The sequence below is a fragment of the Mustela lutreola genome, chromosome 15 (genome assembly GCF_030435805.1).
Source record: "Mustela lutreola isolate mMusLut2 chromosome 15, mMusLut2.pri, whole genome shotgun sequence".
Classification (NCBI taxonomy): Eukaryota; Metazoa; Chordata; class Mammalia; order Carnivora; family Mustelidae; genus Mustela; species Mustela lutreola.
Window position 1 is genome coordinate 37,354,111 of NC_081304.1, and position 17,253 is coordinate 37,371,363.

At 47.6% G+C, this 17,253-nt stretch overlaps 1 protein-coding gene across 1 annotated transcript; it reads left to right on the forward strand.

Moving 5' to 3' along the window:
• The first annotated feature begins 564 nt into the window (after positions 1-564).
• On the forward strand, positions 565-13,227 carry HEATR9 (HEAT repeat containing 9). Its single transcript, XM_059147301.1, has 15 exons — positions 565-774; positions 1,630-1,679; positions 2,970-3,151; positions 3,404-3,530; positions 3,739-3,795; positions 3,973-4,029; positions 4,758-4,815; positions 5,184-5,314; positions 9,332-9,514; positions 9,922-10,014; positions 10,108-10,227; positions 11,281-11,354; positions 11,815-11,866; positions 12,293-12,379; positions 12,626-13,227. The coding sequence occupies exons 1-15, from the start codon at positions 687-689 to the stop codon at positions 12,986-12,988; spliced, it is 1,722 nt and encodes a 573-aa protein (XP_059003284.1). The 5' UTR covers positions 565-686; the 3' UTR covers positions 12,989-13,227.
• Positions 13,228-17,253: the final 4,026 nt, after the last annotated feature.

Here is a 17,253-nt window from a genome sequence, read left to right on the forward strand (position 1 = left end):
AAGACTGTGGTCACATTGGGAGTGGGAGTTGGGGTGGGGGAGGTGATACTACTGAAGGGGGTGAGACAGGGTGCCTGGGAGAGAAAAGAGACATCAGATATGAGACAACTTTTAAATGAAGTTTGAAAGAGTGGAGAAAGAGTTTAGCAGGTAGGAAAGGCCTGCAGGTAGAGGGCACAGCATACGCCAAAAGTAGAAGAGACAGAAGGCAGCTCCTCACCACATAGAGAAGAGCTCAGTCTCTTGCTCGTAAAGAGGGAGGTGTGTGTATAAACGGGACTTCCCCACTCCTGCCATTTTCCTGATGACTAATCCTAAGAACCACCTGTGCCCTTCCCATGCGCTGATGTGCCTTGCCTCACCACAGTCCTTCTGGCTCCCAGACAGGCATGACTTTCCCACTTTTCAGATGAGGAAACTGAAGCTCTCAGAGGTCAAGGCCACAGGCTGGAGACTCTGGGGGGGTGGGACCTGGGGGGGGGGGGCTCAAGAATGGAACCCGAGTCTTCTATTTACCTAGGAGATCTGGTTGCTCAACACTTGGAAGCTTCTACCCACAGAAGCCCCAGCCCCTCACCAGTCCCTCTTGTCCCACAGAGGACAGGTCTCCCCCCAGCTGTGCCCCCACACTCCCAACAGCCTTGTATTGCCTGGGTTCCCTGTGGTCCCACCAGGAGAAGAGGAGTATGGCCTACGAAAAATCAGCTGATATCTTTGATATCTCCAGGTCGATGTTCAAGTACCCATGGCTGGAATACCCAGAAAGGACCAAAGGTGAGGCTGGAATAGACAGGAACAGAGTCAGGGGTGTGGCCTGAAAAGAAAAGCGCCCTGTCTCCCTCTCCCAAGATAGGGGTCTCGTGAGTTCAGCAAATCCACAGGAAGGGTAAGGGCAGGCCACTGGACACTTGGTGGCTCCCCACGGCCTTCAAGGTAAGCTCCAGGACCTCAAAGATGGGACATCTGTCTTCCCAGCTTCCGCTCCCATATCTGCACCCTGCTCTCTATCCAACTCCCCACCTCCCAGTCTTTGAAAGAAATTTTCCTGGTGCCTAAGGCCCTTCCCCCTTATCTCTCGGGCTAACCCCCAGGTGGATTAAACTGAGCCTCTAGGGAACCTTCCCTGATCCTCCCAGGCAGGTTACGGGCCTCATCTGTACCTCATCTGTACCTCACCTGTGCCTCTAACCTCACACTTGTCTCCCTTTGTTAATCACCAGTAAACAATTCTGTCTCACCAGCTAGATCCATGGTTCTCAAAGTGACAGGACAAGCAGTATCAGTCTCTTCCAAATCCCCAGCCCCTACCCTAGATCTACTGACTCTACTCAGAATGAGTGCCAGAAATTGGTTTTAAGAGGCTCTCCAGGTGATTCTACAGCACACTCAAGTCTGAGAACCACTGAACAAGACCCCTGGTTTTCACCATCAACTGCACATTAGAATCCTCTGGGGAGCTTTCTGAAAGGCCTAGACCCTATATCCCCAGAGCATCAGATTCAATTAGTCTGATGTAGGGCCAAGGCAGGCTAAGAGTTCCCCCAAATAATTCTAACATGCACCATTCACTAAATGCTGAATAAATGAATGCCTGAAAGGATGATTCTTAGCCCACCATTTGTACCACAGAACTCAGAAAAGTCATGGCTCCTGTTCACCTGCCCTTGTCCTGCTACCAGGTAAGACCTCTAACTTTTCCCGCCCCCCCCCCCACCCGGGAGCTTTGTTGAAGTGGGAGGAGCAGCAAACCGCCCCTTTCCTTTAAGGCCAAGTCACAGAACACTTACTCTCATCGCTGGGGCTGCTGCTAATTCCTGTGTGACCATGGACAAGTCACTTCCCCTCCCTGAGCCGCAGGAGCTTCTTCGGTCACAGCTTCCATTTGTGGAGTTGCTATGAGATACTATCCGTAAGGCTCAGGCTATGCAGGCAGTGCTTAAAAAGGAGTCATTTTTATTCATGGATGCAGGGATCCTCATAGATATGCCAGACAGAATACTGGGTCCCCAACTAAATTTGAATTTCAGATAAATAATGTTTTTGTATAAATATGTCCCAAATACCGTATCCAATACCTAAAATCTAAATTTACCTGGACATCCTGTTGTTGTTGTTGTTGTTTTTTAATTTGCTTGGTTTCACTAAATCTAAAAACCCCTCTCATTCTGAGTCTGCACTCCACTTTCTGAAATCATGGCAATCACCTGACAACCTTGACTATGATCTTCTCAATCACCACATTGGAAACCACTGGCTGAAGTCCCTCTTGTTGCTCAGAGAACGGACTCTGAAAGGCTGGAGAAGAGATAGGCGTGAATTCTAGCCTCATCTGCAGAGAGAAAGTCCCCTGAGCCACTCACTGCCCTCCACTACAATCAGAGCTGCAGTTTCACGACCGTTTAAGAGAGGTGGTTTAAGGAAATTCTGCTTTTCCAAGTCAACTATTAAGTTCCACGAAGGCAGGGATGATGACTGCCTCCCTAGCACCTAGTGCAGGGGTTGGCACTCAGTAGGTACTCCCTAAGTACCTGCTGCACGCCTGAATGAAGGGGCAGTAGCCTGTCTTTTCCCCTCTTCACTCCACATCTCCCTCACCCTTTGCCTTTTCATCTCCTTGCCCAGATGGCCTTTTCAAAGTGCTTTGCGTTCCTCAAATAGCCAAAGGGTGTACTCAGATTGGTTTACAGATCAACAGATCAACAAGGGTCCCATAAACTTTCTCATTTGTTCTATGCAACCAGGGGGTATAGAAAGCACAAGGATTCTTAGCTCCATTCTGCAGATGAGAAGACTGAGATTTTGGTGGGTGAAGTCACTTGCCCAAGTCACCCAATGGGTAGGAGGTCTCCTACTCTAGCCTAGATGAGAGACTAAAGGGCGTCCCTCTCACCTAGTCCTGTTTTATCCTGGTCCTTTTCCTGGCTGAGGAATATCCCCTGCCCCTGCTGTGCCATTCCCACCCCCCTTAGATGCCAAAGGAAGAGTTTCCCCCCAGCCCAGAGTGCTGGAGGCAGCACCCGAGCAAGCCACATTCAGTGCCTTATTGCTACTTCAAGAAGCCTGAGATCTACACACACTGGCACACTCTGTATGATCAGCGACAGGAACGGGAAGCCCAGAAAATGTTGCGGAAAATGAGAGATCACCCTAGGTGTGCTCTGCCCCTCCCTATTCCCCAGACCCTTCATACCTTCTAGGAAAGCGAGGAAGGAGAAGGAAGGAGTGGGATAAGGGGCGGGACAAATCAGCTTACAGATCCCAGAGAGGAGCCTGGGGTAGGAGGAGGAGCATCTGTCTTCCTCCCATCTCAGAGCTGGGCTGAGGACCAAGGGCAGAGGAAAGTCTGTGAAGTGCGAAGGAGGAAACAAGGGGACCAAGGCTGCCTGTGCAATTTCTCACACAGGCAACTCAAAGAGGGCACGCCAATCCAAAAATTCCATCTCCCTATGAGCAAGCTGACTGTAAAATCTCGGACAGGATCCAAGCCCTCAGACCCTACTGGGAACCCCCTGAAGTGGCAAAGATTAAAGGTCAGGGAGCACGGTGGGAGGGAGAATGGGGAGACTCCCTTTCTGTGGGTGCCCTTACCTTGGGCTCACATTATCCTTCAGCCCTCAGTCCCTGCCTACGAAATGGAGGGAGGAAATGAAGAGGGATTGGATGAGCTCCTCTCCGTTTGAAGTTCTGCAACTACATTAATCCCTTTCTTCCTCTCTCCTGGCTCCCTTGGGTGGGCAGGAACTCGCAAAAAGCCTGGAATCTCCCAGAGAGCAGGAGCAGTTCTATGCAGCACAGGTGAGAAGTGGCAAAGGTGGTGGAACATGGCCACAGGTAGGAGTTGGCTGAGCTGAGGAGTAGAAAGATGCTTAGGGGGGTGGGGGGTAGGGGGGGAGACAATATTCTAAGACAAAACTGTGTCCAGAGGATGTAACTGATGGGGGTGGTGTCTGAGCTCTCTTCCCTTTCTTGCAGGCTCTGGGATGCCTGGGCGTCAGTGACAAGCTTGTCATGGAGGCACTATGGCAGGTGGTGAGTCTGGGGCTGCACGGAGCACATGAGAGGAGGAAACAGGGTCTGAGGTATGTTGAGCCTGGGCACAGGGGCACAGACAAGGCTCACCAGGATGCAAGGATGCTGGGTCAGCTGCAGTGAGGAGAGAGCTGCCGGTGTACAGCATGCCCCATCTCGTGCCCTTGGCTTCCTTGAAGGGCAGCTTGGTGGGGCTAGGGGAATCTGCAGGTCCCCTCTGTCTAACAGAAAAGACCCTCTATTAAAAAGCAGAAAAGAACTGGGACTGAGTTCATTCTCTACCTTAACTGAATCAATGCCCTGTGCTTATAGGCCAATTTATAATGGGGAACATGCGTTTTTATCCATATTCTCATTTAAATATCACAGATTAGGAATAGGCAGAGGTATCTGCATTTTTTCTAATGATAGGCCGTGATCGTATCGTGGTTAGTACTCTGCGTTGTGTACATTTTTTCTAATGATAAAATGGAAACTTTGAAAGTGAGCCAAGTGACTTGCCCAAGGTCACGTGGCTACTAGAGACGAGATAGGGATCTGAACAAATCTTACTCCCAAGTTGTTTTCCTTCCATTGCCTGCCTGTTGTCCTGTGTTTGAGCATAGACAGGTCACTCTCTAGACCTCGGTTTCCTCACTTGTAAATGAAAAGTTAAGCTGACATGATTCTTAATGTTCTGACATTCCATCACCACACGGTCTATCTCCACTACCTGCCTCTTAAATCAGGCCCATACTGGTCCAGAGAAAGTGAAGTATGAGGCCTGTCGAAGCCTGGCCATGCTGGGTGAGTATGTCCCCTCTCTGGGAAGGGAGTGGGAGAAAGTGAAAAAGGAAGCAGTGTAGCCCTTTCCCCCTTTGGGTAAGGATACCCACTTCTACCTAGCATTTGGCAGGGTCTAGGAACTCGCCTCAGTACTGTGGGCAGAGAGAGGAAAGTGGGGTGAAAGGGAGAAGAGATTAGGAGGGAGGGGTTGGGCCCTGGAACTGCAGCCACGCTCAGTCAGCTTCACTAGTGTCCTGGGAGAACAGGCAACACCTCAGGATCCAGTACACAGAACTTCTGTCTTTAGGGCACAGTGGAGTCAAATGGATCCTGGCAGAGAGGAATATCCCTGAGGCTCTGCCCTGACCTGAGGACCCTCCCTTGTCCAGGCTGCCTGCAGAAGCACGTGATCCAGGTTCTCATCACACAGCTGAAGGGGCAAAATGAGGGGCGAATGATGGATTCTCTGACAGGGCTACGAGTGGCTCTGAACTCCTGGGCTGCTGTCCCCAAAGACAAGGTGATTGCGAGGAGAGTCAGTAACTAGGGCAGGTAGGACAAGGTAATTGATGGTGCTGGCTGCCTTAGGTCAGGGAGAAGGTAACCTAGCTCCTAGCCTTGATGGGAGAAGACACTGTCCTTGGGGAGTTCCCTGTGGAACAGCTTCCCTGAATAGAAGCACTGGCATGGCCACAGAGGAGTCACACTACCCCTGAGAAGCTGGCTTTCAGAGCCGCAGTTCATTCATTTCCAAAATGGAGATAGTCACACTCATCATGATGAGCAGTGAGTAATATACAGAACTGCTAAATCACTAAATTGAAACTGAACACTGTATATTAACTATACTATACTAAAGCAACTATACTATACTAATACAACACTATGTTAACTATATTTCAACTCAAGAACATTTAACAAATGAAATGGATAGTAATTATAGTGTTGTTGAGGAGATTAAATGAGATAATGTATGTAAAGCACCTCATTCAATGCCTGTGCCTTTTAAATGGTAACCATTATCATCCCTAAAATAACCTACTGAAGAAAAAAACCTCTCTCAAGAGGGAAAAGGTAGGAGTGCCTGGGTGGCTCAGTGGGTTAAAGTCTCTGCCTTCCACTCAGGTCATGATCCCAGGGTCCTGGGATCGAGACCCACATCGGACTCTCTGCTCAGCGGGGAGCCTGCTTCCCCTCTCTCTCTCTGCCTGCCTCTCTGCCTACTTGTGATCTCTGTCTGTCAAATAAATAAATAAAATCTTAAAAAAAAAAAAAAAAAAAAAAAAGAGGGGAAAGAGATCAAGAGAGTCTGCAACACTACTCAGATTTTTTCCCCTTTAGGGTCCCCTTACTTTGACCCCATCACTGCTCCATGTGAAATAGAAGTCTTCATTCATCCATTTACTCAACAAATATGTATTAAACAACTGTCATATGCCAGGCACTGTCCCAGGGCCTTAAGATACACCAGGGAACCCAACAGACTAAGATCCCCCTGCTCTTGTGGAGTTTACTTTCCTGTTGGGGAGACATATAATAACCAGAAAACTTAATTATATGGTATGTTAGAGGTGACAGGTACAGTGGAAAAATTAGGTATCAGGGTGAGGATGATCAGGAATGCCAAATGGGGATGGGTCTAGGCTGCAGTTTTCAACACAGAAGGGAGGGAAGGCTTGAGTAAAGACATGAAAAAGGTGAAGGTGTTAGCCTTGCAGACATCTGAGAGAAGGCATTCCCGGCAGAAGGGCCAATCAATGTAAGGGCTCTAAGGCAGGAGCATGTAGGCCAGTGTGGCTGCAGTGGAGTGGAAATAGAGAAAGTAGCAGAAAATGAAGAAAGATCAAAGTAGTTAACAGGAGACTCAATCTAGATTGACTAGATCTACTAGACTAGATCATTACTACATCATTGCTTTCTGGACGACTTCAAGTACCTGGACTTTTACTCTGCATGAAGAAAGGAGCAAAGCAGTGACATAATCTAATTCCTATTTCAAAAGGTTCCCTTTGCTGAGAAAAGATGGAGAGGTGGGGGTAAGGGCATCAGTTAGAAGCGGAAAGACCAATTAGGGGCTACTGAATCAAACCTGGGGAAATAAAATGGTGGCATGGACCACAGTGGTTGCAGTGGAATTAGTAAAACTCTTGACAGGTTGAAGCCACTACAAAAGACAGTGAGGAAAGAAGGATGAAATCAACTAAGATGTTCTTGAAAGCAGAACAGGTTTGGAGGTAATAGCAGAAGTCCAGGCTTGGACAAGTTATGTTTGAGACATCTACTGGACCTCCAAGGGAGACAGCAGATAGAGTTGTATGTACAATTTCGAGTTTATAAGTCTGCACCAGAGAAAGGAATTTATGAGTTGTTGGCATATACACAGCATTTAAAATCATTCAATTAGATGAGATCACTGAGGACCAAGTATGAAGTCTTGGGGCATCAAATATTAAGAGCTCAAGGAGATGGTTGTTAGAAGCAGACTGGTATGTGTCGGGGGTACAATGAAGAGGGTGTGAGCAGAAAGAAGAGAAAGGCAGACATATTCTTTCTTCAGTGCTGTGTCCCAGTGGCACAGCTGCATGAATCAAGATTGTATCCCTTCACTACAGTTGCCCTAAAGATACAGCTAGAATTGATACTGGTAGGCCCTTGTCTGAAACAGAGAGAAGGGATATACCCAGTTAAGAAAATGAAAAGAATAAAACTGAGACTTAAGAAATAATTTATACTGGGGCGCCTGGGTAGCTCAGTGGGTTAAAGCCTCTGCCTTCAGCTCGGGTGATGGTCTTGGGGTCCTGGGATGGAGCCCTGCATCGGGCTCTCTGCTCAGCAGGGAGCCTGCTTCCCCCTCTCTCTCTGCCTGTCTCTCTGCCTACTTGTGATCTCTCTCTGTCAAATGGGTAAATAAAATCTTTTTTTTAAAAAAATAAAAAAATAATGACAGCTGGCCATTAGGTAGGAAGCCAACCCAAGAGTATGGAATTCTGAAAATCAAGGGAAGAACATATGTCAAGGAAAGGAATCAAATCAACCACATCAAATAATATAAGGACTAAGAACTGACGCATAGATTAACAATGCAGGTATCCTTGATTATCTTAACAATTCTGGTGGGGTCATGGGGTTATAGGTCTGACAGAAGGAGTTTAAGAGTGAACGGAAGGAAAGAAATTAGAGATGGCAAGGATGGACAACTTTTCAAGTTTTGCTGGCAAGGGCTGTAGCTGGCATCAGGGGTGGATTTTAGGGGAAAAAAACAGAAAAATAATGGCATGTTTCTATGGTCCAGTAGTTAAAAAAATGATAACTTTGAAGAAAGAGTTGTGATTAGGTGAGAAGAGATAAGCTCTAACGTACAAGTGGAAAGACTGACTTTAGACAGACGGGCAGAGTCTGTAGTCATAAATGGAGGGAAGAACTATCTGGGTGCAGGTGTTGGACAGAAATGGTGGTCGGTGTCTCTAGAACTTCTCTTCCAGTTGCTTGTATTTGCTCAGTGAAGCAGGAAGCAAGATCATCGGCTGAGAGTTAAGAATGAAGGAGGAATTAAGTGTTGGAGGTTCCATAGGACAGGGTGTGAATCAGGAGGGCGGGAAAAAGAATTGCCCAGGGAAAAACAGTATGGTTACTAGTAGCACTAAGAGTCTACATGAGGTTTCTGTTCACACACTTAAAGCAAGATCAGTTATCAGGACTGTGTGCTTTTCTCCAGGAAGTGCAGGCACAGAGTAAGTGGAGTGTTGACTACAATGAAGCAAGAGGAGATAAAGGAGTGAGGCAAGCAGGGGATCACGGAGTTTAAGCTGGATAGAGAAGGAAAAAAATGAGAAGCAATGAAAAGGTGCTCTGTGGACTGTTAATCCTTGCAGAGTCCGACAATTAATGGCGACGGCAGGTGAGTTGGAAAGAGAGGAGGTGATGGTTAGAGAGTGGGGTCCGTGAAATGGAGATCATGGAGAAGTCACAGTAATGGATAATGATAAAAACCTGTGAAAACTAATGACTGACATAGAATGGAGGACAAGAACAAGACTATTGGAGAACAGGAGTAGGATTAATGACATGTATTTTTTTTTTTAAGATTTTATTTATTTATTTGACAGACAGAGATCACAAGTAGGCAGAGAGGTGGGCAGAGAGAGAAGAGGAAGCAGGCCCCCTGCTGAGCAGAGAGCCTGATGTGGGGCTTGATCCCAGGACTCTGGGATCATGACCTGAGCTGAAGGCAGAGGCTTTAACCCACTGAGCCACCCAGGCGCCCAATGACATGTATTTTTTTAAATGTCAGGAATTAAGGCGGCAGAAGTGTTGAGGAGAGCGACACTCAACCATCCACAAGATAAAGTCCTAGAGAAACGAGGGGATACGCCCTAAGAGCAAGTGGAGGGCAGCACAAATAAGGGGAAGTGGGTGAAATAATCTGAGGACATGAGGAGAAGGGACTGTGCTCTGAAAGTAGCAGTGACTGGCCCTCTTAACAAAGGCCGGCTGAAAACATAGTCCCCCTACCCATTTCACTCCTTGTCTCCCTCAGAGAACTCAAGTCGGGGATGAAGAGAAGTTGGTACCTGTGTTGCGGATGCTGATAAATAGGTCATCGAACAAAGCAGCTGTGGAGGCAGCCCTGTGCTTGGGTTTCCTGAGGCCCTGCAGCAACACAGCCCAGGAGTTCTTGCTGCACTGCCTGAGCCAAGGGTCTAAAACGCAGCAGATGAAGGTGTGAGGGGCAGGAGGCTGGGCTCCCTGGGGAGCGCCGGGGAACCGAGGCTGGTGCTGACTTTGGTACAGCCTGGACCACGTCCTACTCAACCAGAGAAATGAAGCTTCAGTGGGGGGTATTTGTGGGGCCCTCTGTGTGTCTGTGAATATGTATATGCACGAGTATGGGGTCACACAGACGTAGGTGTACATGTGTCTGTATATATTTGATTTGTATGAGTATTCATTTAGAAATGTGCACGTATGTGCGTACATGAACTTATTTTCTCACTCAAAAGGCAAAGAGGGAGGAGAATGGACCCCATCTGTTCCCCATGAGTTTTAGGCTCAGCCCTCAAGCTTCCCTGGCTGTCCAGATACCTCTTGGCTCTGTACACCCCAACCTACATTGCCTGCCCCCCACAGGCACTCAGGATGCTGGTCAAGATGATGCACGTACACACGGCCACAGTCACCAAGGCCATCCTAGACCAGCTGTGCTATTCTCGTGTCCTCGAGGTAAGCTCTCAGACTGCCGAGGACCCTTTCTTCTCCAGCACTAGCACGGGCTGAGGGATGAGGAAGAGCGTCTATCCTTCCACCTACCCTCAGCACCGCTTTGAAGCCACCCAGATGCTCAAGACTGTTGGGCTGGAAAAGATCCAGGAGCAAGGGCTGGAGGGATTCACATTTAACCTGCTCTGGAGGAAGACGTATAATGAACCTTTCCTTGTAAGTGAGACCAAAGTTCCCAAACCCAGACAGCCCAAACCCGCCTCCTTTCCCTTCTCTGAAGACCACTGCTGGCTTGACTCCCACCACACTGCCCCACAAAGTATCATATTCATTCTAAGGCACTAATGCACTCCCTGTTCCCATTCCCCTAATGGGGCCCATGTTTTCAAGCCACCTTGCCTTGGCTCAGGCAGTTCTCTCAGTGAAAAGTGCCAAGTCATCCCTCCCTCCCTCTGAGGTGAAAAACCCTCCTGCTATTTATTCACTCCTCCCTCCTCCTCCTGCCGCAAGGCTCCCGCAAGGCCAGTCCAAACGCCTCCTATGGGAACCTTTCCCAACCACCTCCAACAGAATGAACCCTGCCTTCCTCTGTGCTCCTTTGCTTTCATCTTTATTGTAGCTTGTTACAGAACCAGTCACAAAACTTCTAAAGACATTTTTCTGAAATGTACATCAGATTGTGTCTCACCTCTGCATGATATTTTTCAGTAGTTCCCCAATGCCCTCAGGAAGGCTTACGTTGCCCTTCAAGGCCTGCTTCCCTCTCTAGCTTCATCGCTCCCCACTTCCGCTCAGGGCCACGCACCAGTTAAGCTTAAAACGATCCTGTCCTCATTTATACTTGTTATCCCAGTGTAATACCTCAGAATGCCCCACTTTGAGGAGTCTCAGTGTGGTCACCTAGCCAAACAAATATTTTCTGTTCCCTAACCTCTGTGTGTGCTCTCTTGCCTCTAAGCTTTTGTACATGCCCTCCACTCTGCCCAAAAATCACTCTGCTCCCAGCCCTCTAGTGGTTAACTGCATTTCACCAGGATTCAGCTGAGGCATCACTTCTTCCAGCAAATCTTGCTGGTACCCAGACTGATCCTCTTATGTTCACTCTATAGTTAGTTCAGTGCCTACTCACTGGTCTGCTCCCCCTACCGGATGAGTTCAAGGCAAGAACCACATGTAGCACAAGGTCAACTTTGGGAGAAGGTCTGTGTGCACCTGAAGGTACACTCCTGCATTCCTTTTCTCTGTTGTCCCACCTTAATCCTCCTTCAGGCTATGAGGCAGGCTGTGGCTGAAATCGTGGAAGAGCTCAAGATGAAGCCTACAATGATGAATTTGGTGGAGGCGTGAGTGGCTTGGGCTGGGAGCTGCCGGAGCCAAATCCTAGGCTCTGGAAAAGGGTCAGAGAGAGCTGAAAATCTGATCCTAATTCTTATTTCTCACTTGCCCATGCCCCTGGCCAACTCACTCGTTCACCCCTGGGATTTTCTTTGTCTGTAAAAAGGGGCTGATAATACCTACCACTCAGGGTTCCTATAAAATACGAGGATGTGAAAGGGATCTATAAAAGGTAGAGTTCTGGACAGATGTGAGTTCTAGTTGTCATCCAGTGCCTCCTGGCAAATTGCAGTTCCTGCCTTTCCCTTCCTAGCTCCTTTCCTGACCCAAGTAACAAGAAGGAGCAATTGATGAAATTAGCACCCCTCATTGGCCTTAGGTCTGACTCATTCTGGGCTTCCAGAAGGAACAACCAGCCCTCCTCTCCTACCCTCTAATTGGATAACACGCTTATTCCCTTCTACACAGGCAACTGATGAACTCAAATGCCACTGCACGCCAAGAAGCAGTCATCTCTTTGGTAAGGCCAGCCCTGCTCCTCTGACATGTGTTGATGGCAGGGGGAGCAGGCACGTGAGCACAATTACTCGGGGGCAGAAAGGGCTATAAAGTTTGGGGAGGTTTGCTTATTTTAGAAATCCAGCCCTACCAGGAATTCAGGGGTAACCTCTTTTTCGGGACAAGAGGTAGGTGGAATAAAGGACAGTAGATGGGTATGAAAGGCATTGCTCAGATAGTCTCGATTCTTCCTGGTGAACAGTATGTGCTGGAACCCAACCCAACCCCAGTGATGGCTGCAAAAGGGGAAGAATGGGGTACCTCGGCTGGGGAGCTATAGTGCCCCTTCTCTCCAGGCCCCAGGGTCATCAGAGGGCACTAGAATGGAAAAGAGCACCAATGGGGCATGTTCCTAGGCTGCCTAGTTACTCTCATTCGCCTCTGCCAGGGCGTCCTGGGGATCCGCAGCCTACAAGTGTACCACTTGCTCCTGGACATGCTAGACACAGAAAAGAGCCAGGCTGTGAAGAAAAGTGTAAGGCATTCCCGCCCACCTCTTCTGCTTCTCTACCCCTCCTCTAGAGGCCTCTCCCGCCCATCCTCACCACTTGTTCTTTGTCAGGAGGGAGGAAAGGGGAATGAGCCTCACACTATCCCTTGACTTCATTCCTTGGAGACAGAGTGGCCTGTGGCCAGAGCACTCCCCCTTCCCTGAGGTGCCCCCTCCACTCCCAAACTTGGCCTGAAGTGAGCCAGCCACAGGACCTTCGTTTCAATGCAGCTTCAAGAAACATTAACTCTCTTGGCCTCAATTGATCCCTGGATCCAAAACAAGCTGAAGAACAAGGTTCTCTGTGAATATGAGGTACTTAAGACTAATGAAGAGGAAGGGCCTATGAGGTTTCGGAAAGAGCCTGAGAACCCAGAAGAGTTAACTATCCAAGACTTCCGACTTGCACAGCTGAACCCCTTGTTTATTGCGAAGTCCAGAGCCACACCAGACCAAAAGAAAAAGCTGAGTGCCCAGAAAGGCTCTGCCTTCCCACCCTGTTTCTCTAAACCAAAACACAGGGCACCAGCCACAGGGCCCTGGACACCAAAGATCAGGAAGCAGCTCCGGATCCTTGCTAAAACCTCCCAATAGGTCAGTTCTTCAGACCAAGTCCCCACTCTCTTCCCGAGGATGCTCCTTAGGCTCCCTTGAGAAAACAATCTATACTTATCTTGCATGAATAAATGAGTGTCACTCTACCTATTACTCCTGGTCCTTGTCAGGGGCTGCACAGAAACTCAGGTCTCCTCTCTCCTGGTTGAGTATTAATTCACTCAGCCTCATGTTCTTTTCACAAAGGGAAAGAGACAGAGCTGCTCCAGTAGCCAACCTGCCTCCCTAAATCAAGCCCTTGTTTATGCCCAGAATTTAATAAGCCTCTGCCCAGAGTGGGCTATAGAAGGAAAAGTAGGAGAAAATCCTGGAAAGCTTGGGTCTTGGACCATTTCCTCCTACTAACTTGCCGTCCCTCTCCACCACTTCCCAGTGGTCAGGAGGTAACGAGGCTATACTCAAGACCAACCATCTCGGTCTTGTCACCACCTGCTTTCTGCCTCCCTCAGGACCATGCTGAGACAGGCCCTATTTACTCTCTAAAACTGCTTGTTTCTCCCATGTTTGTTCTAGAGGCCTGTTTCCCTTTGCCAGTGGGACCTGGTACACCAATCCCAACAATCTACATCCTCCATCAAAAAGAAAAAACCCAGACTTAGTGGAGTCAGGAAAATCTGATGTCTAAATCCCAGGACCCTGAGACCATGACCATCACTTTTTTGAACTTTGACTTTGGACAAGTTAATCTTTGTTTCCTCACCTATAAGATGAGAATAACGCATACTACTTCAGAGAGCTTCTCTGAGGAGTAAACAATAACAAATCCTAAGAGTGCCTAGCATCACATAGTAAGTACTCAAATGTGAGCTGCTTTTCTCCTTTCTTCAGTGTTGTCATGTGACCCTGTGACCTCCAGAGGTTAAAAACGTCCTGCCAGCCCTATTAATTCCCCCAATCTGATTGAAGTGACCTACGGTGAGGTCAACTTCTTCTGATTAAGCAGAGAAAGGTCAAAGTAAAATGGATGCACCTTTCCATTTCCCCACGCTCCAGGTTCTAGAGTGGTCCAGTTATCTGAATTTAACATTGTGTGTGTCAGTCTGATGTTATCTCCCTACCTATCCCACCACTTTCAGATGCATGTTTTGCCTCAGAGAGCTGTAAGTAAAAACCGGAAGAGTAGTTTCACTATCCTGGATTAGATGCAACGCTAGCTGCCTCCCCTCGTGTGGCACAAAGACCAAAAATGGCAAAAATGATCCTCCTCTCTTGCCCACTCTGTACCTTTGGGCCAATAAGCAATCTCACCGCAATTTCCCTGGGCCTTAACAGCCTGTGGGTACAAATAAGGGCTTACTAACTACCTAATTCAGGTTCTCAACTCCAGCAAAATCCTGCCCACAGATCTCCAACCTCTGCTCCTCCTCCTCCATATTTCTAACTCTCTAGAGAATTGTCCTTTTTTAAAAGATTTTATTTATTTGATGGAGAGAGAGATCACAAGTAGGCAGAGAGGCAGGCAGGGGGGTTAGGGAAGCAGGCTCCCCACTGAGCAGAGAGCCCGATGCAGGGCTCGATCCCAGGACCCTGAGACCATGACCTGAGCCGAAGGCAGAGACTTACTAACCCACTGAGCCACCCAGGCGCCCCTAGAGGATGGTCTTACTACTTGACCAGGTAGCAGTCTCTGCTCAACACCTCAATCCTAATCTCACCAATCCTCATCAGAAGATTTAAGACAGCACTGACATAAAGCTCTGCAGAGAGCACCCACCATCCAGTACACCAGCAATGGACTAGAGCATTCCCAGTACCAAAGCCACAGAGATGCAACCCCCTGACAAACATGCTTCATTAATCCAAGCTGTGGCCAGTTTCTCTCTGAAGCCTGAAATGCCCACTTCTTTTAGCCAACAGGGTGTGTTGGTATTGCTCTTTGGACACCATCCAAAATACTTAAGTTCCCCACCACCTTCTTGCTAATGAAACCTCTGAATGCACCCTCTGATGGCAGCAGAAATGATGACAACACAAGCCATATACACCCTCCTCCTCTTCCAACATTCTCATCCATGTCCATGCTATAACTGAAATCTGGCTCTCTCCCTTGAACTAGCCTCTTCCCAAAGTCTTAGGTGTTGTTCATCATCCTCCATTCCTTTCAATGTCACCATTGTCCTGCGCCTTCACATAAAAATCACTGCTTCTGAGGGTCTTGGTTCTCCAGTTATCCCACCCCCTGGTCCACTTCTCTATTTTCTTTCATTCATCACCTGAACCTTAGTCTTGCTTTCACCCTCATGGTAACAACATCTACTACCCCATCTCCTCAGTTCTTGACTCAACTACAAAGGTTTCTCCTTTCCATTCACTTCAGCCACCCACTTCCATGGCCACATCTAGCTCCTAACATCCCTGAGAATTACTTCATCCTGAACATCTACTTTAGGACCCAAAGCTATCTATCCAGCTCTTTTTATCCCCAGTGCCAGTTTTTGAATCTCATCAGTAACACTAGGCTCTTGACATCGCTACATTCTTCAACTTCCTCACTTTTTTTCCTACTCAGCCTGGACTTCATCCATCAACCACTATCCTCACTTTTCTCATTCTCTACTAGGTATGAGACTAATTTGAAATTTTTACTAGTATCTGACTAGCAAAATCCCTAACCCTGAATCAAACTGCCTCTGTTCCTAAAAACAGGTTGCTGATTAAAGATGGAGAAAAATCACATATCCATACAGACTGTACCCACAAAACACTTGCCCCCATGTTTAATTGAGCTTTTATTATTGTCTGGCAATTTTTTTTTTTTTAAAGATTTTTTTTTTTTTATTTATTAATTTGACAGAGAGAAATCACAAGTAGACAGAGAGGCAGCCAGAGAGAGAGAGAGGGAAGCAGGCTCTCTGCCGAGCAGAGAGCCCGATGCGGGACTCGATCCCAGGACTCTGAGATCATGACCTGAGCCGAAGGCAGCGGCTTAACCCACTGAGCCACCCAGGCGCCCTGTCTGGCAATTTTATGGGTTCCTAATCATAATACTTTCCTATTTCCTACAATCGTGGTTTCAAGCCTTCCCTGCTATCCTCACAATACAGTCTCTTCAAACTCTATCATATCCTGCAACTCTCAGCAGACCATCATACTTTACTATACTCAGGAGGGAAAAAGACATCAGATGGAATTAACTCAACTTCCTACCACCTCTGTTATAAGCATCCTTAGACATAGTAAAGAGCACAGGCTCTAAGTCCAGATCCTTGGATTAGGATCCTGACTCTGCCATGCACTAGAGATATGATCCTGGACAAGTTGCTTAGCCTCTCGGTGCCTCTGTTCTTCACTGGACCCTCTGAAAAGCCCCTTCCAAGTGGCAGTCAAAATCATTTAAACCATTCACCTCTTCTCCAAAGTGTTTCCTATACCTCCTTGGTTCACAACACTGTTGTGAGAATTAGCTAACACACAGACTGCTTCTAACAGTGCCTGGCACATGGTAACCTCCCAATAGGTATTAATCGTCTGCTACCATTATTATCACCATCTTCAACTATCCTTACCCCCTTTGTCATAACGCAAGACATTCTCTTCTTCTAAGGCATATCCTTTGCTAATGTTCTGGCCACCATTCATTCAAGGGATGTGAATATTAATTCTCCCCATCTCCTTGCAAGGAGAGTATAAACATGCTTAATACCCACCTTAAAAATAATCTCTCACAAACCCACATCCCTACCTAGATGCCTCCTCTTAATTCATCCCACCTCTAACCATCCTTCATAATAAAAAGATTCTTAGTTGACCTATTACTGGTCTCCATTTCTCTTTTTATTATTCACCATCCCACTTCAGTTTGTGTTCACAATTCAACTCTCCATCAAAAAGGCTTTTGCAGGGCACCTGGGTGGCTCAGTGGGTTAAGCGTCTGCCTTCGGCTCAGGTCATGTTCTCAGGGTCCTAGGATGGAGCACTGCATCAGGCTCTCTGCTCAGCAGGGAGCCTGCTTCCTCCTCTCTCTGTCTCTGCCTGCTTGTGATCTCTCTGTCAAATGAATAAATACTCTTTAACAAAAAACAAAAAACAAAACAAAAAAAAAGGCTTTTGCTAAGGCAGTGGTTCTAGAAAGGGGCAATTTTGCCCCCAAAAGGACACATGGCAATACTGGGAGACATTTGTAATTGTTACAACTGGGGGCTGCTACTGGTGTCTTATGGTAGAGGCCAGGGATACTGCTAAACATCCTACAATGCACAGGGCAGCCCCCCACAGTAAGAATTATCCAGTTGAAATGTCAGTAG